This window comes from Bombus bifarius, unplaced genomic scaffold, assembly GCF_011952205.1.
Source record: "Bombus bifarius isolate JDL3187 unplaced genomic scaffold, Bbif_JDL3187 scf7180000008039, whole genome shotgun sequence".
Taxonomy (NCBI): domain Eukaryota; kingdom Metazoa; phylum Arthropoda; class Insecta; order Hymenoptera; family Apidae; genus Bombus; species Bombus bifarius.
This window is the reverse complement of record NW_022884409.1, coordinates 771,784-795,586: the sequence shown is the minus strand read 5'-3', so window position 1 is coordinate 795,586 and position 23,803 is coordinate 771,784. Positions and strand designations below refer to the sequence as shown.

The 23,803-nt window shown below is 40.8% G+C and overlaps 3 protein-coding genes across 8 annotated transcripts in view; 1 reads left to right on the top strand and 2 right to left on the bottom strand.

Annotated features, from left to right (window-relative positions):
- LOC117207584 (tubulin polyglutamylase TTLL5) overlaps window positions 1-23,803 on the top strand; it is a 35,568-nt gene that overhangs the window by 7,840 nt on the left and 3,925 nt on the right. For 2 of the 4 annotated variants that reach the window (XM_033447938.1, XM_033447940.1), the window contains exons 2-8: window positions 8,948-9,121; window positions 9,522-9,602; window positions 9,700-9,823; window positions 22,193-22,299; window positions 22,785-22,998; window positions 23,261-23,517; window positions 23,595-23,794. In XM_033447938.1, coding sequence (XP_033303829.1) covers window positions 8,955-9,121; window positions 9,522-9,602; window positions 9,700-9,823; window positions 22,193-22,299; window positions 22,785-22,998; window positions 23,261-23,517; window positions 23,595-23,794 — 1,150 coding nt within the window. In that variant the 5' untranslated portion in view covers window positions 8,948-8,954. Of the gene's footprint in view, window positions 1-8,926; window positions 9,122-9,521; window positions 9,603-9,699; window positions 9,824-22,192; window positions 22,300-22,784; window positions 22,999-23,260; window positions 23,518-23,594; window positions 23,795-23,803 lie in introns of those variants that run through there. The other 2 variants (XM_033447939.1, XM_033447937.1) reach the window with 2 other exon arrangements.
- Window positions 581-6,998, bottom strand: LOC117207603. The gene is made up of 3 exons (XM_033447974.1): window positions 6,259-6,998; window positions 4,907-5,072; window positions 581-3,476 (listed from the first exon to the last, which is right to left on the bottom strand). The coding sequence occupies exons 1-3, from the start codon at window positions 6,496-6,498 to the stop codon at window positions 3,067-3,069; spliced, it is 816 nt and encodes a 271-aa protein (XP_033303865.1). The 5' UTR covers window positions 6,499-6,998; the 3' UTR covers window positions 581-3,066.
- LOC117207592 lies at window positions 10,150-16,411 on the bottom strand. Of its 3 annotated transcripts, none has more exons than XM_033447954.1 (2): window positions 16,049-16,411; window positions 10,150-12,356 (listed from the first exon to the last, which is right to left on the bottom strand). In XM_033447954.1, the coding sequence occupies exon 2, from the start codon at window positions 12,337-12,339 to the stop codon at window positions 10,597-10,599; it is 1,743 nt and encodes a 580-aa protein (XP_033303845.1). In that variant the 5' UTR covers window positions 12,340-12,356; window positions 16,049-16,411; the 3' UTR covers window positions 10,150-10,596. The 3 variants fall into 3 exon arrangements, with proteins under 3 accessions (XP_033303845.1, XP_033303846.1, XP_033303847.1); XM_033447955.1 differs by lacking the exon at window positions 16,049-16,411 and adding an exon at window positions 13,271-14,137; XM_033447956.1 differs by lacking the exon at window positions 16,049-16,411 and adding an exon at window positions 12,761-13,076.

Below are 23,803 nucleotides of genomic sequence, written 5' to 3'. Positions count from 1 at the left end.
AGACGCGGTACAGAAAAATGACGTAGATTTCCTACTAACGCAAGCGATGTCAAACGCAAGCTCCACTTTCCACGTTCATTTTCACTCGTACGTTGGACAGGCGTGTCTGCCCTCGGTGTTACCGCGTTCGTTACCAAGTAAAGTAGGAACTCGCACCTTGCAATTTAATTACTCGCTAATTGCGTCATTCGTCCAACGTTTAAACACGCGTTACCCATTTTCCTTCGGGAAGGTACATTTTTGGGTCACGCCTTTATCGATTCGAATGTTGGAAAGTGCGCTACGCTCGACCTACACTTCCTCCCTTATTTACTTTATCCGAAAAGGTGGCACTGCGGATCTTGGTCGATCCGAATTTATTGGAGCGCAAGGACCTTCGAATGAAAAAGACCGTCAGATTAACGGGGTATGTATTATACAGAGATTTCTACCATAGGTCGAGTAGAGATAGGATATTCAAAGTACCGAACATAATAAATAACCTCAAGGATACAGCAGGCTTCGAAAGGTCTGGCTTAAAATTTGCACATAAGCTCGATGGATGGAAGGAAGAAAAGGTACGAATAAACGTCTCTTCGAAGGCACGTCTTTATTGTGACATAATTTAACTTATAATACTAGCACACTTTAATTGTCGTATGGGCAAACGAGAATTAGTATCTTTGTACGAGAAAGGAGTAGTAATTAATCGTATCACGATCATTCGAAACGATATTGAGATCTGTTATCGATGACCATTGATATGATACACGGTAATATCGCATTCTGGCAGTCTCGTATCAACTACCGTACGAGCAAAGATACGTACACGCGCGTACAATAGCCGCATCACACACACACGCGTACGTCGTATTATCTATTGCAAACTTTCGTGGCTTATTTTATCATTTAATAAATATAAGAGCGGCGGATTAGAATTTCTAATTGACTGTTAGCGTGTTTCGTGATAATTTCGAATTTTCACGTTCGTTTCGCCGGCTGGATCTTCTTTTTGGTGCGAAACGAAACGGAGGATTCCGCGTGCTCCGACTTACGTAAACATCGGCTGTTCATAACTGTTCGCGGCTCGTTAACGATTTCGATGCGTGCACGGTTGCGTGAATAGCCGGAGAAAAGTCAAGGAAAGTCGTATGCGTTTTAACGAACGAAACCACTTCCTGATCCGCGATCCTCTGTATGCGAACAATACGCGTGCCATTCGCGTTCCCGTGTGCACGCCGGAAATCGAAAACAAGCCCAATCGATACGTCTGCCTTTTCTTTGTTCTCGTTTCTGAATGCGAGGCAAGCGTTAACGGCAAGTGCGAGGCGGATTAAGACTCAACCGCAGTTCATTTAGCTGGTCAGTTGTTACGTGCTTTTCCTCGGAATATACCGCGTTTCACAACGAGACCGACTTATTGCGCACAATCGTACAAAAATAATTTTACGCTACGAGCTGTTTCTTTTTTTCTCTCTTTCGACAAGGCACTCGGCCCTCTCGCTTCCCACCGGACCGTTTGCCCATTCAAGAGGAAATTTTACATTAGAACCACGAATAAGACTAGTATCAGATTTTTTGATACCTTGCAATTACTAATAATAAGCGAGTTATTTTTGCTAATAGAATATTAACGTTTACTTTTACTGAGACAGAGATATAGCTAAGCGTTCTTATTAAATTGGACGTAGAATCGAGCAACAGAAGTGCGGCGTAACCTATATACATAGTTTGTCGTTTACCAATTCACTAATATCGTTACTTAGCAAATTACAGAGCAAGACGACCGTAGTTCAATGGAAATTAAATTAAGAAAGAAAGCAGAAAATTAACTTCGACCCAGATACAGGATATGGAAACAAAAATATTCAAAAGAATTCTTGTTTCGCGAATCATTCTCTCGCTCGACGAAACAAAAAATCGTATAATAATGGGACATTTAATCGTTCGTCGGCGTAAGTTGAGTTTACAAAAATAGCTCGGCTGGTTGCTGTTAATAAACGGAAGTCTACGTTCACGGTCGTTATTGTTAAGAAATTGCTACCCGCAGGAGCCGCGTGTTTCCTAGCTCGCGTCGTGAAAACGTGCCGGAACATCCGCAAATTACCTGTAAAATATTATTGTCGAACGCGCGAACACTCGTCCGATAAACCGTGACTATTAGCGGACATGCTAGCTGGCTCTATGCAAATGATTATAGAACAGGAAGCGTCCGGGTCGACGAACCAAGATCGCCAACATTTTAGCGGAACTTGTTATCCCGTTTGCGTAATGAAAATCGATCGACGAGATGGCCGTGGTCGATCGCGTGTCTCGCGAATTTCGCCAAAGTTTGATTTTAATTACCCGTCGAAAATTGAGATTAACGACGCCCATTAATCGAGCTTCTCGCGCCGTTAACAATCCACTTAATTGAATAGACTCGCAACTATAGAAACACGCCTGAACGAGAACGGAATATTTTTTCCTTCGCTTGGGAGTCGCCGCTTGGGAGTCGTTCATTCAGCCAGGCAGTCATTCGATCTGTCGAGATTTATTAGCGACGAGTTGTTCTTTCCCCGAGAGAAGCATCGTCGAGGGAGCTCTCTTTTTTTTCTCGCGTGACACGTTCATCTGAATTTTTACTTTGCTTTCGTTGTAAATTGGTTGGAATCAAGCGGGTCGTGTTATTATTGACAAAACGTCTAGCCCGTCATTCAGAACTCATTAGCCTCGTATTACCGCCCCAGGCTTTCCATTTGATTTCCCGTTTAAAGCTCACGGAAGCTTGCACTCGTGTCGGCTAGCATTCGCGTACGGATCGACCCACATAGATCGCCTCGTGATTACTCTGCAGCTCTAGATCGTAAGAACGATTAAAGTGAAAGAAAATGTATAAAACAGAACACAAGGGTACACATTTATGTACACATGTATTTGTACGATACAACGACGTGACGCTTATTATATTCGCTGCCGAATATCGCAAAATCACGTGTACGTGTTCTCTCACTTTATCGTATCTTTATCGTTCCATTGTGTATCGTTGCTCGAACGTACGATTCGTGGCACAGAACGATAGATTCGATCTAAAACTATTCTTGTTAGTCAGGTGTTTCTACGCTCGGTGATAGAGAGTTTATGAATCGATCGATTCGCGTCGCTCAGCAGGATGTCGTTGTGAAGATAGCTGATCAGAGCCGTGCAAACCCGATCCGCTCCTTTCGTGACAAAGTAGTACAAGGGCGCCCAACTTTTCGTGTTGATGTAGAACATGGAGGCGATTGTCAAGCGATCGGTCTCGCTGATCTGTTTCGCGAACTTGATGAACGTGTAGAATTGGGATTTCGTGGCTGGCGCGTAGACAGACCTCAGCTGCGGCCCCATGTCGCCCAGCAGTTGATAGAACTTCTGGCCGCGGAATCTGCTGCCTAGTATATTGATCGTGTGCAAATTACGGCACCTCTCCAGTATGCGGATCAGGTATCCCGAGCGTAGGTACAATTTCGACGTGGAACCTGCAGCAGAATATTTCTTTTACTCTATCATCGGTCCAGAGATAGCGACGCTATCGCGATTTTGACAACCGGACGAATTCTTTTTTGTCGTAGTTATCGTACGATGTACAGTGAACATCATTAATCCTCAATTGGTACTGTTAGACCGTAATTGATCTATACGAGTTTAACTTATGTTAGCTGATCCAAATTCCTTTATTTTAATTTGGATTCTGTGTTTTATACGATGTAGAGCTCTCGTAAAATAGAGAATAGAGGGAATTAGAAGAAATTCTATGAAACAAGTATGTTTTATTACCTATAGATAGACTTTTACCAACCTCCTTGGATAAACTACTCCACTGTGCATTTTTTCTGCTAATTTTCTCGCGGAAGTTATTCGTTCGTTCGTTTGTTCGTACGTCAGTATGGAGATGTATGCAAAACGAACTGGCTGTATTTTCGCACCCGGCATCGTTAACCATTAAAATTGAATGCAAATACTGTCGCGTTTATGTTGTTGCCTAGAAACTTATCGTCGCAGTATCGCAAATAAAATACGACCGGTGTGGTGGTGGTAGTGGATGGAATGTCGAAAGAAACTGATTGCGAAAAACGTGAATTGCATTCTGCGTTGCTTCGCTCGTGAGAGGAATTCATGCAGATCTTCCGACAATGATGACTTCGAGTCAATCGCTCCTTATTGATCGGGGCAATTTAACGCGCCTCAATGGAGGAAAAAATGGAAGAGTGTGATTTAAATGATAGTTTCGAGTTCGTCCTTTTTCCTGCACTGCAGGCCAATGCAACGGAACGTGTTCGGAATACTAATTACGTCAAAGCCGTGGTAAACACGGTTGCCAGGTCAAACGGCGCATCCTATCCGTGAATCATACACGAGCAGAGCCCGCAAATCGATAGAAATTTTCTGCCCCTTTGTGACTGCGTGGCGGCATTGTTGGCGCACGAAGACGTATAAAAAGGGCCAACGAAATGCACGACAAAAGAGGTACGAAAGCAAAGTTTCGCAGAGAGAAACGCGGCGAAAGAAGACGGAAGAAGTGATGCGCCATTAGGAGAAATGGTAACAACAGAGGACCGTGTTCTGTTTCTTGTTTGACGAGTGGCCAAACTATTTTCTCTCTCTCCTTGATTCCATTTTACGTTCGTATATTTCTCTTTTATCGTGTTTGCCGTTTTTTAGAACGGCGGACTCGGCATATTTGAGGAGAAACGAGAAGAAAGAAGAGGGAAAATCGAGAAGCAGGAAGACGAAAAGGGATGAAAAACGAGGTAAAAAGATTTCAGTCGGGCAGAGTTTTTTGAACTCGAGCCAAAGGTTCTCTGTCTCTTCCCAGCTCTGTCAATACTAGACCACGTCGAAGGAAGAAAGGAGAAAGAAACTTAATTAGGAGAGAAAAGCTGACGACGATGCATAGACCGAATAGAACCTGTGCAATTAGAAATGTGCAGTTCCTCCAAGTTTTTGTTCGTCAGCGAGAGTTGCCGCAGGATCTCGTCGCAATCTGGTCTCACGCTTATGCTGAACTTCTTCAGCAGCGGCATCCTCTTCAGCTCCTTGATCACCTCGGCCGTGTCTTGTTCGTTGCTTGTCACCTGGGAATAAAGATAGAGATCTAAGAATAAAAAACAGAAATCGAACAAATGCTTCTTTCCATTCGTAGGTTTCTCTTGGTGGACTCTCCGACTTGTAACCTTCTCGCCTTCCTTAAACTTCTTCTGTGTCCCACGCTTTTTAGGGATGAAGTGTCTAAAAATGGATAAGAAGATATCTGAAGGGATAGAAACGCGAATTTTTTTTTTACTAAATCAGGATACTAAAGAATACATATCACACAATAGGGAACTATTGGAAACACAGGGAACCAATAACTGTGAAAGAAAATATATCACACAAAGAAGAAGAGAGTACAATCAAACAATAAAGAAGCAGGAAATATGCACATTGTGCAACAGGGACAAAGCATAAAACATAGAGCAAATATTATTAGAATGCCCTTTGTATGAACAAATAAGAGCAGTGCATTTATAAGAAAAAGAAACAGTGGAAGAGATATTGGCAGTACAAACTGAAGATGATGCCAGAAGACTATTTTACTGCACACAAGAAACAATGAAAATAAGAGCATTCTACAGAAATGAGTGAAATAAATTCAGGGGCACAGAATAACACTGGACACACGTTCGCTTACATACACATATAGTATCAAATAGATGCAAATCTAAGTGATATAATATATGAGTTACACACAGATGGTTATTACTTCATAATATTTTTAATAAATACAAGAAGTCGGTATAGTAAATAAGCATTCTGCAGATAAATGTTCCATAACATACGTGTCCACTATTAGTTATATAAGCTAAGTGAACGTAAATTTAATAAAGTAAACGTAAGATTAAGCATATAGGTAAATGTAAACTCAATTAGCTGTATGAACTTAAGCTAATTAGTCTTTGAGGATAGGAAAGAAATAAAAATAAGGTAGAAGAAAGCGTAAACCAGCCAGCAATATACAGCGTATAGTTGACAAATTATAACAAATGATAACCTACGCTGCAATAAATAATACATACACATATACGTATAATTGCATGGAGTACTAGCATGGAAAGAGACTAAGCTATCTAGAAGAGATCTACACTTTTACTTATTGCACTTTTATTTTTATGGTTAGATTATTCAGTTCCTCGTTATAGCGTTAACGCGGCCGTGTATATGTATATACCAGCGTAGCTTATATATTGCTGTGTTTAGAAAGGATTAGGTCGATTATCGTACCTCGTAAGTTCGCCATAGAAACGGGTCGTAAGCGAGCCGGTTGAAGAGCACGGACACTTGACTAACGGCGTAAAGCTCCTTGCAGGAGAGATAGGAGAATATTTGCAAGATGATTTCGACCGGTAAGGATGAGATTCTTGCGATCGAAAACGATGTCGGAACCACAGTCTGCGCATCGCACTTGTTACCAATTCTGGCACGCTTCCTAATGGGCTCTGGAGTAATTGCAAGTTCGTCCATTCTCGTTGCGTTTCCATCTCTGGCATTGGTACGCGCGCGTGTTCTCACATTGTCTCTCGATAGGATGTCGTGAATAATTTCTCTGGGCTCGATGATCGATGGTCTTCGTTTATTGCTAATTTTTGCTGCACGAGTGTTACCGCGTTAAAGATGTCGTGTGAAAAGACTAGAAATTTTGACATCTGTCAAATCCAGCCCGACGCTTTTGTTTTGTCCTCGTTGAACGATATTTGCTGTTGTTCGACACTTATCGAACTCTTGGCTGCAAATATCACATTTCCTTTTTTCTCTCGCGTCCGTTGCACTTGCCACGCGACAAGCGAACTTTTGGCAACGAATCGACAAATCTTCTGGCTCTTTTTACTGCTGATTTTGCTTCTACATGACGAATCGGAAATTGCATGTGTAGTACATTTGCCATCTTTCTATGGAATCTGAAGTTAGAGAGTCTGAGGATAAAGATTGAAAAAATTCAATGTAATTCGGGTTATAATGATTGAAATGGAATTTCGTAATCATATCGATTTTGTCAAAAATAAGCAAACGCGGGGATGCTCTTATGTAAATGATCTCTGTTAATTTGAACGAAATAAACGAACCTGCATACGAATATAACTCCGCCCTCGTTGTTATGCATATCACAACGATCACGAAAATCATGATAGTGACTCATGCACCGGCCATTCCTCTGTCACCTGCTTTTCATTCCGGTTAATAGCAAGGGGTACCGTAACCACACGATAAATTCTGCTTTTTTCGGTAAGCACCTACGAGTACGTGCGTGCTTCTAATGGCTACGTATCATGCGTACGTAATGCACGAAACAAACGTGTACACTGTGCATATTTGAAAAATATCTATTTAACGATAACGCCCTTTTTACAATACTATTATCTTTTTTCGTTTATGCTGCATTATGGAATCCTTATAGAGATTTCTAAAGCGCAAAAATAAAAAAAAGTTGGAAATAACTAAAACTTGCTAAAAAAAAAAAAAAATAATTTAATATAGAGCGTAGTAGAGAAGATTTTAAGAACAATTTCATTTTTTATCTCATTTACATTTTTTATCCGGCGTAATTGCAACCGGTTTCGAAACGAGTTCAACGACTCGCAAACTCGAGATTCCTCAAGGTCGCGGTCGCATAATAAAGCGATTTTGAACGTTGTTGTATCATTGTGCCACAGACTGTTCAGAGAAGTAGAATGAAGAGAAGCAAAGAGGCGGGAGTTATTCAAAGAAACATCTCGGCTCGTTAAATAATAAACAAGCTCGTTTATAAAACGGTGGACGTATTTTATATTCGAAGAAAGATCAATCGGACCGGTCGATGTGGCGTTCGACATTTCAGACATGTAACGTCAATGCTATTTAGAATATCTTCGACGTGGTCTTCGAACACAAGTTATTTCCGTGGCGTAATTACGAGAATAACATCCAAGTCATGCAACTTGCCAAATAGTCGCAACGTCGAATACGCTCGAGTCGTTTAATTTTTAATTTTCTTTCATAGCGCACCTTGATCCGATTACCTATATAAACTTAGTAAGTCTGGCAAGATTCAAGGTGCAACCACGTCGCGGTTATATTTGTTGCCCATTAACATTCCAGCGGCAGAAGAGCAAAATGCAGGATAACGCAGCACTGAAAAATCGATCGTTTGTCTATAAGCACGTAACTATACACGGATCGATATAATATGCGTAATTCTTTATTAACTTGTCTACTGCCACGGCGGTTATAGGTGACGTACGTTACTAAATTTTCCAGAATGATAAAAAGAAACTAAATAGATTAAGAAATTCTGAACAATGTGAATGACATGGATAACATTGTCAAGAAAAAAGCGCGCAAACATAATATCTATAATATCCTGTAGAATGTTATGCTGCAGCATATCTCGATCTGTTGTGACTCTCGGGGCAAAATATATAAAATTCGCGTGACAGCCTACATACTAAAGAACAATCTTTCACGTTGTCGCGTTAGGATCAGCCTGCACGAGCCTATTTCGTACGATAAGCTTATTCCTCCGATAAATCTTACAGAATAAGGTGAATAAACTATTTATACTTCTATGTGCACCACAGTCGCCCTTTCGACTCGTATGTCTATTTATTCCGCCGACTTATTGAATGTTAGCTAACGCCAGACCGTAAAAGTTTGTCCCGTTGGCTTTCGTACTCGTTTCGATGCAAGTTATCGACGTTTCTGTCAATACGCGGTGGTAACGCGTTTGCAAATCCCCCTGAACGAAACAATGAGAAAACCGCAAACTATGGCTACGCTAGTGCTCTATCGTTAACGCTAAACACGTTATCTTTTTACATGTCACTAACGAGACTGACATTATCCGCTGCGACGCGTCGTCGAGAAAGTTTTCTATTCAATTTTACCCTCGCCAAGTTTACGATTGAGAATGAAACAGATCGTTATTGTAACATTGCAGATAAATTATGCTGTCTCAAATGAAGACCAATACCACTGGAAAACTGGAAGGGAAACGACCGAAAGAATTAATGTCATCTTCCAGTCTTTCCGGTATGTCACAATTATCGAACAGCAGCGAGGAGACCTTGGAGCCTCTTGTACATAAGCCGCACAAATTGGAAACGATGGAAAGGTAAGTTACCTAAATGCTCAAATTTCGTTTTATTAAAAAAGACGTAAATTTTTTTCAAGACATCATGTATAATGATTAAATATCTTTAAATAAGAGCGAATTATTTTCGAATGAAATAAATAATTGCGAAAGAACGTATTAAAATATCCATTAATATAGTTTGCGGAAAATCAGATTGGAATATGAAAAATTTCAAGCGTATTGAAATATATATGTAGATCATATGGTTTCTTTTTTACCGACATCCGATAACTTTGATGGCGCTGCATTGCAAGAATGAAATTTTTGCGAGTTCCAGTATCCGCCCTTTCAAATATTTTGATTATCGCGCGCTAAATTGCTAAACGGAGTACATTTGTTAAGTTACGCTGTGTGCAATAACTTGTGAAATACTTTGCAGCACAACGAAAGACGCAATTCCGCAACACAACGAATGGTTATTAAGTGGACCAAGTGGTAACAAGTCTATTTTGCGTTTCAAGTGAGTAAAAAAATCTCTTTATATTGCATTTTTTGTATGTAATATGTAATATTTGTCGCAGAATATATAATGTATGTTATTTTTTATTATTCTTTAGATGCTCTGCATTAGCAAGTTCCCCGGAAGAACCACCCGCGAAGAAATTGCATATGACCTACAAAATTTTTCAAACGGACACTAAACTCATTAATCTCTTGCTGCAATCACACGGTTTAACAGAGGTAAGTAAAGATAATCGAAATGTTTTTGTCAAAAATGTTTTATTGCAATTTGATACGTATGTACTAAGTTCGAACTATATCGGATCATTCAACACAAATCAATTTTTCTCTTTTTCTTTTTCGAAATTTTTATGTAATTATTAATATACGATTCGAAAGTAGTAGTAGTACAACTTATACTTAAGACAAATACATTTTATTTATTTATTTATTTATTTTTTATATATTTTATCATGTCACTTATTTACTGGCATTACTTTCTTTAACGGAACTTTTTTAACTCAATACATAATATAGTTATATTTTATAGTATAAGAAATCATATATTTCATATCATATATTTTGATTTATTTGTTAATCTTATTGCTATAAAGTAAGTTACTGCAACGTGAGATAGTAATATAGTTTTTTTATTTAATATTTAGTATGTTATTGTTGAATATTATTTTAGTATTTATAATCGTAACAAAGTATATAATCATACAAAATCAAATCTGAATTTATTAAACGAAGCAAAAATATATTTGTTATAAGATGCTAAGACGACCAATTACTGTTACCAGTTGCGATTATGTTTATATTTGTTTAATTACATAATAAACGTATCTTTGCGTTTATCCAAATATAAATTTTCTTATATTTATTAACATTATTTTTAATACTGACAATTTTACAGTCTATTAAAGTATAACAGATTTAAACAGCAGCCGATTATGTCATGGACAGGATTTTTAAAAAGCTGTTTTTGTTACATAGAAGTTTGAAAAAATCTGTTATTGGATACAATTACCACAAAACCAATGAGCTCCTGGACATAAATCCACGTCCAAATTTGCGCGAGTTAATGTTGTTCTTAACATCCTTACACCTTCACAATCCAAACCCCAATTTGCCAAGTTTCCAATCTTTCTCAGTCTTTTACAGCTTTTAAACATATTCAGCACAGTAGTTGCAGATACCTTACTGGCCTCGTATATGTAAAAACACGTTAGGTTTTGTACTAAACTATTTTCACACTTATCAGACTTTCTTGGATTTCTGTGTTTGTTCGATATACTTAATAACTTTTCCAAGTGTTCATTAGTGAGATCAAAACAACTATGAACATGTAGTGCTGTTAACTCTGGTGCTAATGAAAGAAGTTTTGTAATAGCAACAGCACTTACTATACGGCCTAATTGAATTTTCTTCAAATATCTCAGTGGAGGAGGATCAGCACCTTCTGTCCAAATTATGTTTGATCCATCATTAGTAAACGTTCTAAGATTAGAACAATTACTAAAAACTTCTTTTAAATCAACTTGAATAGGATTTTCGTTTTGCGTTATTCTCAAATTAAGTTCGCGTAGATTGTGACCGTTAGTGCGAAGATAATCGTAAAAACCGTCCAACCATTCTCTTTGAGATGGTATACTGTGCACACTCAACGAAGTGACATAGGGAAATAATCTCAAAGCCTCAGGAGGATGATGAGGCTCTGAAATATGTAATTTTTCAACTCTTGGGCATGCCTGTGCTAAAAGTTCTAAACGAACTGGTGTTGTTCTGCAACTTCTTGCTTGAGTTAGACTAAATGGTGTTTTAAATCCAATGAGTCCTTTGTTCATAATTTCCACTACTCTTCCCATATGGCTATATTCTGCTAGAGATTCCAACTGTGGAACATGTACCAAAGCCAGAAGTACTCCTGTACTAGTTACACCAGTGTTAGCGACGTTAAGTACTCTGAGCGTATCACAGAGAAAGTTTCTGCTTTCATAGTATTCCAAAAGTACTCCTTGCTTCTCCTTTTTCTCTGATTTAGAATTTCTCATTTTCAATTTTGAAAGCAGTGTTTTTAAACGGGACCAACTAGTAGGTTCTTGCATCGCAGTATGGGGCACCTTGTCCCTAAGTTCTACTTGTAACAGTAATTGCTTCAATCCTACATCTGTTACTTGTCTGGAACAAGCTACATCCAGGTGTACAAGTTTTGGACAAGCTTTTCCCACTACTTGAAGCACTACATCACTGGCTATATTACGTAAAGTTAAACTCATCAGATTCTTCATATTTAAGAGAGCACATCTTAATAATTTGCAGTCCAATCTTAATAAAGCTGAACGAGCCAGCTCTAAAGATTCAAGTCCAATTCCTTCTGATGCAAGTAGCTTTAGTAACGATGTCTGATGGCTGCATCCATAGTAACAGCAGAGATTCACTTTCAGCTGTTTTATATCGTGTCCAAGAAGAAGGGCTAATAAGTATAAAGGAGCTGGGCCAGAAATTAAAGTTGATCCATCTGATGCAGGCCCATATAACATTTTTGAAGTTTCTTCGATAACTTGAGACCTCAAACGTGCTGGCAAGGCATTTATGTAGTAAGGTCTAATGGTCTGCTTTGCGTATGCCAGTACTTGTGCAGCAGATGATTCTTGTGAAAGCACCTGCAGCCTGCGGCACGTCCCGTCGAGTTGTTGACACACACGTCCCAAACTAAGTCTCTCTAGGGACTTAGGCTGACGGTGGCCAGGCATCTTCTCTTGTTCATTCACTGTAATATTTGATATATCAGTCAATATAATGTAATGATAATATATGTAATCACAATAGTATTTACGTTATAGACAATGGGAATTTTTATTAATTTCACTATTATATTATGTATTGAAGTATGTTTGCAGAGTGTATTATAAGAATTAGAGAATCAAGTAAACTTAATTATAAAGAAATGTGCGTACATGATACGAAAAGTTATCTTTGTTAGATTTTGAGTAAAAAAAAGTTATGCATTCCTGATCAGTTGGGAAAATAAAATTAATGTTATGATTTTGAGGTTAACTGCATTTGAAATACGGTTTCGTTTTTATACGAGTTCCTATGCAATACTATGGACATTAAAATTATATTATCAAGAAAAATGTTACTGGAAAGGGATATTATATATAAACAACTTTCCTATATAATTATCAGTAAATAAAAATAGTTATCCTTGCGAACTTTCGTGACAGAATACGCCGATGCTTCTTCCCCGCATTGTTTTACTACTGTCTATTAAAATTATCATTCTGAGTTCGAGAAGTATTCATTAATAAATTTTGTATCTTTTCATAAATCTGAATATTATTGCAAATACAAAGGACATTTCTACGCTGTTTTATTTTTTCCCTTAAGGAACAAACGAATACGAAAGTAACTTTACTCTGATTTATGATTTTCTAATTTTGTATTCGAATGAAAGGAATCGGTAAGAAAATTTGGGGACGTCATTGAAGAAAAAATGTGTTTTAGACGCAATAAGTTTGTGACAAAAAAAAAGGAAGCCTTGACATTTAAAAAATTGAGAAACAGATCTGTAGCTGCACATTTTAACAAGTGATCTTTAAGTATTAAAACAGGAATAATCCCATACGAATTTTTAATCTATTAACAAAAAACAAAGATATTTTACATTCCCGTTAAGCTGGCCAAGTTCGACGCAATGTGCGTTTATATGCAGACTACACGTGCTCGTCTCTCCTTCATGATTCTACATGTCACGATATATCAATCGGGGAAAAGTAGGAAACGTGCTCAAAACGTGTCTCATTCTAACGATGTTGCGACGCAAGATACGCTACATACATACATTTTCTCTTTATCAATAAATCATTACTCTGTTATTATATGTATACTTTCAAGTCTCTGTCATGTGTCATTGATTTTTTCCATTTCGATAAAAGGAAAAACGTTAATTCATTACCTAACTGATCCTACGTCATCTCTCGGTTGCGTAAAAAGAACCGTAATTGACTAAATTGTTTGAATCTATAATTTATTGGGCATCCGTTATAAATCATTCGAATCGTCATATTTTTTTCTACGTTGAATAACATAGAACGCTAGATTAATCCAAATTCGATTTCCAAGTTTTAACTCGCAAAACTCGTGGTAGTAAGTAGATCGACGATAAAATAATTTCTATAGCCTGTGATACGTCGACTGTGTCGTGTGATTATCTTTTTCCTGTTTTTATCGCACTAATACACGCTTATTTCCATCGATTTCTATTCCATGCATAAACGACGCTCGCGTAGCCAAGTATCGAGGATCTGTTGCGAGAGTGACAGAAAGGTGGCATCGATGCGCGCTATAATTGCGAAAACATCGTTGGAGAACGGTCCGCGAGCAGCGAGGTTTTGCGCGACCTCTTGTTAATTAACTAACGCCTCGTGTACTGTAATGCAATTTCGCTAGCAGCCACAGATAGCCATCTGCGTGCTCGTGCGTATAAGATCAAAGGGAGCGTGACGTACGATATACGAAATAACTATTTTAACACGATCATGAAACAGATAATAAAACAGAATAGCGCATACTATAAGAAAGGAAATATCCGGTTGACAGAGAAATAAAATGAATTCAACGAAAGAAGATCGAAAGTGAAAATCGCTGTTACACCGTGCTTAAACTTGACCTAGACCCAACTGTTGTCTGACCTAGACCTATTCGCGCAGATAGAGCAAAAAGATGTTGTTAGGCTGACGATAGAAAGATAGAAAGATAGGCTGAAAGTGTATGTAAATCGCGATCGATAGCGATTGGATAATAGCTGGTGAAGTTGAATTATTGAAATCCAATCGGTTTCCGCTGCTATGCCATCTTTCTTACTGCGTCGCGGGTCGCGTGTTATGTTAATAAAGCCCCGAGTATGTTTTGAATCGGTTCATAGAAGCGAGAGCGTTTGGACTTAGAAATCCGCGTGATGCACGTGCCGCAGCGGACATTGAAATCCATACAATATGCAAAACAGCGGCGGGCACCGTGAGTCGTTCACACGTTCGGTTACATAAAGGCAAACACAACCGAATCCGACACACTACTGCGACACTTTCACTGGACCATTTTTTTTTTTTCGTTCATTCTACTTGCAAGCAATCGAAGCTACTTTCTAGTAACGGTATTAAGACGCTTGACACTCGGTGCTCATGTTTCTACACCGCTTCAAACTATGTACCTATGTAATTAAAAATTTACTCGATCGATTCGAATAATTAACGCTTATCTGTATTTTATCTCTCGATACAACGTTCTTCGATCGGCCGAGACATAGTTGCATGCGTTACTAATTGAGCAGTTAGGTCCACTATCCACAAAGCGTCGCTTCATAGAAGCGTAAGCGTAGTTTATTAGACGTGACGATACGTTTACGCCGGTTCTGTGTTCAGTCATACGAAGCGTATAGGAAGTTACACTTTGTCTCGTTGTTAAAATGTCAGGCGATGTGGAAAATGCTTTCATCCCATATCACTACATTCGTTTACAGCGTGGCAACGTACGCCTCGCTGTTGACAATGTTAACGCCAGTCGTCATGACGAAAACGATTCTCTGTATCGTGGACAGGTGCACGTTACTTTACAGTGACCGTTGTTCCATCGAAACGTACTGTTAGCATCAACGTGTCTAATACGCGTCTACGAAGCGATGCTTCGTGAATAGTGGGCCTTACTCGACTGTATGCAACCCACGTGTCGCTACGTCAACGAGGATTCTACGATCCAAACAAAACTTTCAAACTCTTTCAGCTACGGACCTTTCTTTCTGACTCGACTCTATTGTATCAAGAAAAAGATAAGTCGCGCGTCCGCTTTAAACGAATGTCTTTAGATCGAAATCTCGATGAACCTATTTCTATTTCCCGATTCAACCGATTCAAATGAATTCAGCGAAGAATCGAACAAGCGCGTGCACGTTTCCAAAGGCAGCTTCAAAAACTTCGCCGCATAGATTGCCTTTGTCCTTCGAATAACGATGCTTCTCGGTAGTTCTTTTAATTCCTTTACCTGGCATCAAACCGAACCCAAACTTAACCGGATACCAGGATGAGTAAAAAGTCGGGTAAAAAATGATAAAAGGAAGACGAGCAAAAGAGCGGAACGTCTTGCTCGCAACGGTATCGGACAGCGCAAGCGTGCTCATCGCCCTCGAAATACCATAATTCGAAGAAGATAGCAGGTAGATAAGTGCGAGCTGCGAAGTATCGATCGTAATTCTTTGTTTATCCCTGGCTTCCACGATGCATCGTGAAAATAGACCTTTAATTTCCACGAAACAAACTGAAAATCACGCTCGAGGATGATAGCGGATAAACGAGACGGAGACTATTTGGCGAGTTAATAATTGGAAGAAGCAACGAGCGATTACGGAGAGATTACGGAAGAAGAGAAAAAGAAGAAAGAAAGAGTAACGTGGCGTCAGGTGCCTACCTTGAAACAAGCAAGTCCCCTACGGGTGTCTCCTGAGCGGCGGCTCGTGCTAGACTACCGCCGCCACGAAATCGCATGCGTCTGGTGGCTGAGGCGGACTCGGCTCGGCTCGGCTCGCGACCTCGTCGTCCGGCTTTCCGCTTGCCCACACCATGCTCACGGCGCAACGATACGCTTCTCTCTCGTCCATTCTGGGGCCGAGTGGCCGAGCCGCCAGCTCTCCGGTTCCCTATCGTCCGAGAGTTGCCTTAAAATATGCTACTTTATTTATTTACCGACACTCCGAACCGCGATTACAGGATATCTCGTGACGGTCAGCATTACGCGCCTCGATATGCTACACGTTATCGTGAAAAACACCAGTTTCCTGCAGAGAAGCACGTCGTTTCGCTGTTCTGATCCTCTTCGAACCTCTCTGGGCAGTCGTATGCATAGAACCTCTGACTCGTTTGATTTCATCAATTGAAATTGATGACTGGCTCGTAGGATGTGTTAAGACACTTCTAGAAAAGTTTTATCTATGTGTTACGTGTGTTATTGGAAATAATTCGCAATTTCGTTAGCACCGTTATGAAATACGACTATCGTGACTGTATCGGTGAAATTTGAAATTTCGAAATATTTCCTACGTTATTCGTAATATGGTAATAGAAGGTTTCTCTAAGCGTTTGATCTCTACTTATAGATAGAGAAGAGAGTCGACAGTTTGTGAATTCGTAGTGATTAACGATTCATAGTTGGCGGTTGGAAAGCGCGTTAATTGTCAGTCATTCGCCTCTGCGTTGCGGGGTCATCGGGCAGTCTCGTCCCGTACGCTCCTCTCAAAGCATTACACCCGTGTCCATGTCACCGAAGCTGCAAAACATCGTCTCGTAATTGAATCGATCTAGATCAATTGCTTATCAGCTGCAATACGTGTGCCTCGAAACATTTTCTTCGCAATGATACCGAGACAATGAATACCGAATACATGATACTGCAACTTTGTTAGCTTCACGGTATAGATTACGCAAAGAGAGAAGTTATTTACATTTGAAGCGCCTTCGAACGCCCTCCGAATCGTTGAAAACCAAATGTTAAACCCTTTGAAACTACGTTAACCGAATGCAACAAAAGTTTATCTTAAACATTTATCTCGAAGCTGAAAAGAACGAGGTCAGTGGTACCTCGTGAATCTGAGGACCATCGTCGACTGAGTATTATTCTGGTCTGGAAAACTCAGGTGCCATTGAAATATTTTTGGCATATCGAGGTTATAGGGCATCTCGATATACCAGGGCTCAAAAGCTCGAGAATTATTCGACTATTTCGGGATTTGGCAGCGAGGTCTTTCTGGCCCTCGCGAGCTTCCACTCTATTTTCGTCTGTTTACATTCTCGAAGGGACCGAAGTTTCTCGTGTCTCTTTGCGTTCTCCACACTCTGTTATTCCCCTGAATTTACTTAGGTACCTGATTCTCCAGGAGCGAGGCAGCTGATCGAAGCTGGAAAATCCTAATCAGTTCTTCTCGATCTTCCAATAAAGCGTTTACATTGTACGATTCTTTCAAATGGAAATGAGAAAGACGAGAAGAGACAATAATTCCAACGCCCCGTCTCTCTCTCTCTCTCTCTCTCTCTCTCTCCCATCGTACTACGTATAAGCTCGTTATCCTTGATCGGTAACGCAATATGTGGCTCACGTAAAAGCGACACGTTAAAGCGACGAGGTAAAGCGCAACCGAATGTTGCCTTCTTGTTGCACACGTTCGTCCCATCTTCTGTTTCAATACCTTTCGTCGATCGGTTTAATAGAATCTTTCGGACGATTCTCACCTTCGATGTCAACGTCGTAGCCATTGATTAGTCATCGTCTACGAACTCGTAAATCAACATCAATGACATCTATTTAAGGCGTAAACACGGCTTTCTTTACCTCAAAGTCCCTTCGATATTAGAATTGAGCTCTAGTCTGACACTAGAATTATCGACAATTATAATTGGCAAATGTATTTTATTCAGGCTCGTCACGGAAGATTATAAGTAAACTACGAGTGTTTACGCATTTGTAGAAGATCGTAAGAAAACGCGTGTTCTTTAAAGAAAATTCCATTCGAAGAAACATTAGAAATTCGTTCAATTTCTCTAGCCTTTTTGCCAAATTTCGCGGTTCTCGCGTTAATTTCACCGATGCGCTCGTCTTCTCTCCACTCCGTAATGATCGATTCGCTGATCCGAAAAGATCCGCGCCGTAAAACCGGAGTAGTTTACGGTGTCGCGTTCGTGGTTCTCGAGCAATTACGAGGGATCGTGGCCGATCGATACGAGGTGAAAGCAAACCTCGCACGCTTCGGGAGCAGTTAGAGAAAAAGGAGGAAGACAGGATGAAAGACGACGCAACGGTGTCTACAACGAGCTCGCTCGTCTCTTCGTCGCTTCGTTCTAATTAACGTCTCCTTAAACGCCTGACGCGGCGGTTTAAACGCTCTCCACGTCGACGTCACAAAGTGTTTCCGTATGGCGAATCGACTGAATTTTTCCCTGGGCCAATTACGTTTCGCCTTGTAGTCCATGGACCTCATTTTTCTCGCGTGATTGCGACACTCGTCAACAGGGGATCCCGCGACGCAGATCGCCATCGGGCCACTCAAGATTCTCTTGATGACGAGGCAGCAAAAAAACGAGCAAAGTCAGGAGCGAAGAATGTTGCTCTCGACTCGTGCCACTCTCGCTTCGAATCGTTGCCAGTAGGAATTATACGTGTTAGTCATCGGCACGATAACTTGACTAATTTCGTACGATTAGATGTAGAGTATTTATTACAACAGATACAGAACAAATCGGTTGAGATAGCCGAGTAATTTCGATCATACATAGGGCTTCTTCAACTATCTCTCCCGGTTCTTCTTGCTGCATAGTTCGGATAATGGAAGCTGACGTTGAAAAAGTTGAAGTTACGCGGTTCTTTCTAGATCACCATCAACGAAAACAATTTCCTCGTATAACTGAATTTACGCTCAAAGTCTCGTTTCAGAGTAATTGGAACTGGGCTACGAATTCGTATACTCGAAGTCGAGTACCATCGGTATAAAGAAGGTTGCACCGCATCAGAGATCTATTATCGTCGTACCGTTCTAATATATCCGCGTTATTTTCTCGATGCAAATCAATTTGCCAATCTGCTCGTTCGACGTTTCAAGTTCGCGAAGCCGAAGCCCATCAACGTGTCGACCGACAATTCTAAAATTGTCGTCTAGGCCTGGCCTGGTCGGGGCCTAAAAACAGGATAGCCTCGAGGCCGGCAACGAGGGGAAACAATGTCGAAGAGATGCGAGAAGATGAAAAGAGGAAAAAAAAAAAGGAAGCAGAGGGAAGCGGAGAACGGTTCGCGAGAATCATAAACGGCGGCGGTGAGACGGTAGTATAATGATCCCCGGGCTCTCGGTATATTTCATCGTCGGGTATATTCGTGCAGCGATTATGGCGGACAACAGGTGAGGACACGGGCAGATCTGGTGGGATAAGGTTTGAGGGTCACGCGTCGCCTCGGAAGGTCCGTGACTGAAAAGCTAACCGGTCCTCAATGTCCACCGCCCGACGACTCGTAGAAGACGTATACAACGTATACCACCACGTCCCTGACCGATGGAGTTCCTAAATTTCCGCATTGCTTACGATCGCCTTACAAGTCGACGATTCCTTCCGATAGATCCTCGACATCAATCGGAATGGACGTTATTGAAACCGAGACTCTCTCGGTGACTGGGGACAGAGACCTTCGAATCGAGAGGAGAATACGGTCCTTGAGAGGTACCATTCGCGTTGAACGCCTCGAGTTTGTTCCTGGCTGGTCGTTTCTTTTGCTAGGCACACCGCACACGTTTTCATTCGACAGCGACTTTTTCGTTCACCGAAGGATACACCGGTGAGCCGCGGTCTTTATAAAAGTCCCAGTGGCTTTGTTCGCCGAACGTTATAGGGTTCATCGGCACCGAGCGTTTAACTCAAGTTCGACGATGTATTTTTGGTGTCGCGTTTCAAACATCACATATCGCGAGACGAGGGGATTCACCGTGCAATGCCTCGCATGCAGAGTGTCTCGATCGCTTAACGATCCTATTTCCTCTGCGTTCGTAATGCGAAGGCAAATTCATTATACCGCGATAAAAGAGTAAAGACGTGGAGACAGCGTGGATAAATGAAAAGTCAATGAGTCTGATCGACGTGACTGTGGTCACGTAGTCTATAGGGAAGTCTGTCCAAACCCTTCTTCGTATTCTTCCTAGCGGACTTTGTAATTTGTGTCTGTAACCGTGACCTAACTTGGAATCGTGCGAATATAATTAATGATCGTCTTATCCTCTTATCTCTTGCTCGATCCTTGTGTATCGCTAAATCTGGAGCAGTTGCGCCCTTGGTATTAGACTACGGTTACGGTGGGTGGTACGTTATAACGTGTGATACGTCCGATGATCGATGCATACGCTCGTAAGAATGTCCGATTGCTCGGCGGGCGTATTGAATTCGTCAGAACGCGCGTCCGCAATGACCTATATAGCCTTACATTTTACACGAGTGGCGCGTCAAACGTTTTACCTTTTTTCATTGCGTGGACGATTGGCAAACGGTGGAGGGATCGGCGCGGCTGAGGATTTTATGGCAGCGACGATTGCGTCAAAGTTTATTGGAAGCCGGGCTCGCGGTTAGAGAACGACTCGAAGAGGATGGTATCGAATTACGATGAGGTCGATCTTCATTAGAGTCAATTGATATGATCTACATTCGCGTTAGATCACGTGTTCGCGATCGTCGATGTTTCTTATTGAGCTTAGGTCATCATACGCAAATGAGCGTGGCGCCATGACATTGCACGTAGACTGTGCGAATACCGGTGCGAAACTTTCTACTACGTGAAAATCAATGATACACCCTATATGTGTGTATACCTGACCGTTTTAAAAGGAAGTCATCCCATTAACCGCCATTGCCAAGTCACGATGGTAATGCGCAAGGCTGCCGCTGAGATTCCACTTATTTGCATGAATTACCGTCGTAAAAAGTCTAGGCACTGCTCCAATTCGGACAGGTTGTCGTCCCGACGCGTGTACCTTTAATTTACCCGTTTTCACACGATGCGACGCAATTGTCCCGGAAAGACCAGGAAGTTGTTCGATCGTTCGCCGCGTCGAAAGATCACGACGATTATCGTTGAGGAATATTCCACACTCGATTGACTCATTATTTGGAGAATGATTAAAATTTAGAGACGCGATTCGACAGGGTAAAGTTTCCAGCTACAACACGGAAAACACCGGTGACTCATTTCACCGTGGATTTACGTATTCACGTGTGGATTTACAGCCGTGAAAAACGAATATCGCTGATATTTAGCAACAATAGCATTTTTATCTCGTCGGTGTCCTATCGCTTAGAATAAACGTGGGAAATTCGCAAACTAAATAGCAAACTGGCTAAATTGTCTTCGGTGTCTATCCTCTTCTCTTTAACTAGCGATGAATCACGCCAGGATAATTTACATAATACGGTTCGTTTCATAAATTAAAGAACTAATAGCCGTAGTAATCTTAAAATTGATACTTTTGTCTTTTCCTTTCCTTCTTCTTTTTCTGTTCTTTCCTATCTTATATCGACAAATCGCCTCCTCCTGGTAGAAAGACTCTTAATTCGTTCTTTTCAGTTATTGTTATATCGTCCGTAGATGGACATGTTAATCGCATCCATCTCGAGCGAACGAAAAACGAGTAAAAATGAGCCGAGTAAAAAATGAAAACGAAAGTACGATTATAACAAAGACCATGGTCTCTCGAATACTACCGTAACCGTGACTCGCTCTTATCACGTCGTCGTGTACACCGTGATAATTAGTATTTTCTCCACGTAGATACACGCATATTGTCCCTACGAAAAGTGACCGCAAGGTCGACGATGAGAATACGCGCGAATGACAATGCGGAACGAATATTAAAAATGCCAGCTTGATCGTAGGAAATGCTTCCACGTTTCGTGTTTACGAAACAGAAGACAGAAGTTTTGCCATTCGTTTCCGCTGGTGTATCTCGTACATAGGATCGTAAAATAGGGGGAAATAAAAATGATGGTCATAAAAGGTGCAGATTAAAGTGTTCGTTGGTATACGTTTTTCCAGGTTCCCATGAACGAGATGGATTTTAACATTCTGTGGATGGGGAATCACCCGAAGCCGGACATTTTACGGAACTTAATGCCCCACCAGAAAGTGAACCATTTCCCAAGGTATGTAAAACTGATGGGCGTTTGGGAGGGAAAATAAACACACAGCTCCAGGCAACTCGAGCAGTTGTGGATCACTCGAGCGAATAAATCAAGCTTTGTCGAGAATAAAGAAACACATTGTATATTTATCATGGGATGCGTTGCTGAAAATAATAACTGCATCGTCGATGAAAAAGAATCGGAGGCTGTGCAGCAATAAGGAAGCATAATATTTTATCCAATATTTAAACTGTATTTATTGGAAAAGAAGAAAAGGTATAGGTTTCATACTCAAAAATGCAAAAATTTGTCGCTAGGAATGTTAGTTGACTATGAATTTATAGCATAGCCGTTTCACAAAGCGATTTGATTTTCATAGAGCTTCAGTTGATTCATTTGGTTTATACAAATTACTAAATTGCAGAGTAGAGCTGCTTCCTTATTAGCCGTTACGATTAGTTGTTTAGCTGTACGAATTAAATCAATTTTTGAAATCTCTGTCGTAGGTCGTACGAGATAACCCGCAAGGATCGACTGTACAAGAACATAGAGGCGATGCAACGCAGCAAGGGTCTACGGAATCTGGACTTTATACCGCAAACGTTTCTGCTGCCTAGCGAATCCAGGGAATTACTTACGGCGCATTTCAGGTACCGCGGGCCCTGGATTGTCAAACCAAAAGCCAGTTCCCGCGGACGTGGCATTTATATTGTTAACAGTGTGAGCATCATAATTTCTAGCTATGAATATAGATAACGTGGCCTGCACCCGCATGCTTGTTTTCGCACACCGTCGTACTTAAAATATTGTGATAAGAAGGTTCCTATTACCAAGCGTTATTACGTACTCTATTTCATGGTAGAATCAACTTCGAGAATAAAGGCGTAGTTACCTTTCTCCCCGTATATTTACCATGTATAATATATTGTCTACACACGTATATATGTAAGAATTGATTTTCGTGCACGTTCTGTACTTGCAGCCTGAAAAGATTCTTACGGACGAATCTGTGATCGTTGCACAGTACATAAATAATCCGCTTCTAGTCGACGGGCACAAATGTGACTTACGGCTGTACGTAGCCGTGACGAATTACGATCCACTGTTGATCTACCTGTACGAGGAGGGCTTAGTGAGATTCGCCACGGTGAAGTACGACGGTGGCAACCAGTATATCTGGAACCCCTGCATGCATTTGTGCAACTATAGCATCAACAAATTCCACGTGGATTACGTAAAGTAAGCAGAACCGTTTTCACCACTGTAGACGTCCCGCCTGAACGAGAATTACTCCGTTATTCTAAATTGTCTTGTAGAAGCGAAGATCCAGATGCGGAGGACGTAGGCCATAAGTGGACTTTGTCGGCGTTACTCAGACATCTACGTTCAATGGGACAAGACACGGAATTGCTGATGCAACGCATAGAGGATATTATCATAAAATCGATTCTTGCGACTGCCTCCGGAATCGTCAGCGGAGTCAAGCAATTTGTCAAGCATCCGGAAGCTTGTTTCGGTAATCGTT

What these genes read in the sequence shown, in the direction of transcription:
- LOC117207592 (XM_033447954.1), bottom strand. Translation starts at nt 12,339, where the DNA reads ATGCCTGGCCACCGTCAGCCTAAGTCCCTAGAGAGACTTAGTTTGGGA.
- LOC117207603 (XM_033447974.1), bottom strand. Translation starts at nt 6,498, where the DNA reads ATGGACGAACTTGCAATTACTCCAGAGCCCATTAGGAAGCGTGCCAGA. An exon ending in TTCTATGGCGAACTTACGAG is followed by an intron (nt 5,073 to 6,258) that starts GTACGATAATCG and finishes CTTTATTCCCAG; the next exon opens with GTGACAAGCAACGAACAAGA. An exon ending in GCACATTTCTAATTGCACAG is followed by an intron (nt 3,477 to 4,906) that starts GTTCTATTCGGT and finishes ATTCTGCTGCAG; the next exon opens with GTTCCACGTCGAAATTGTAC.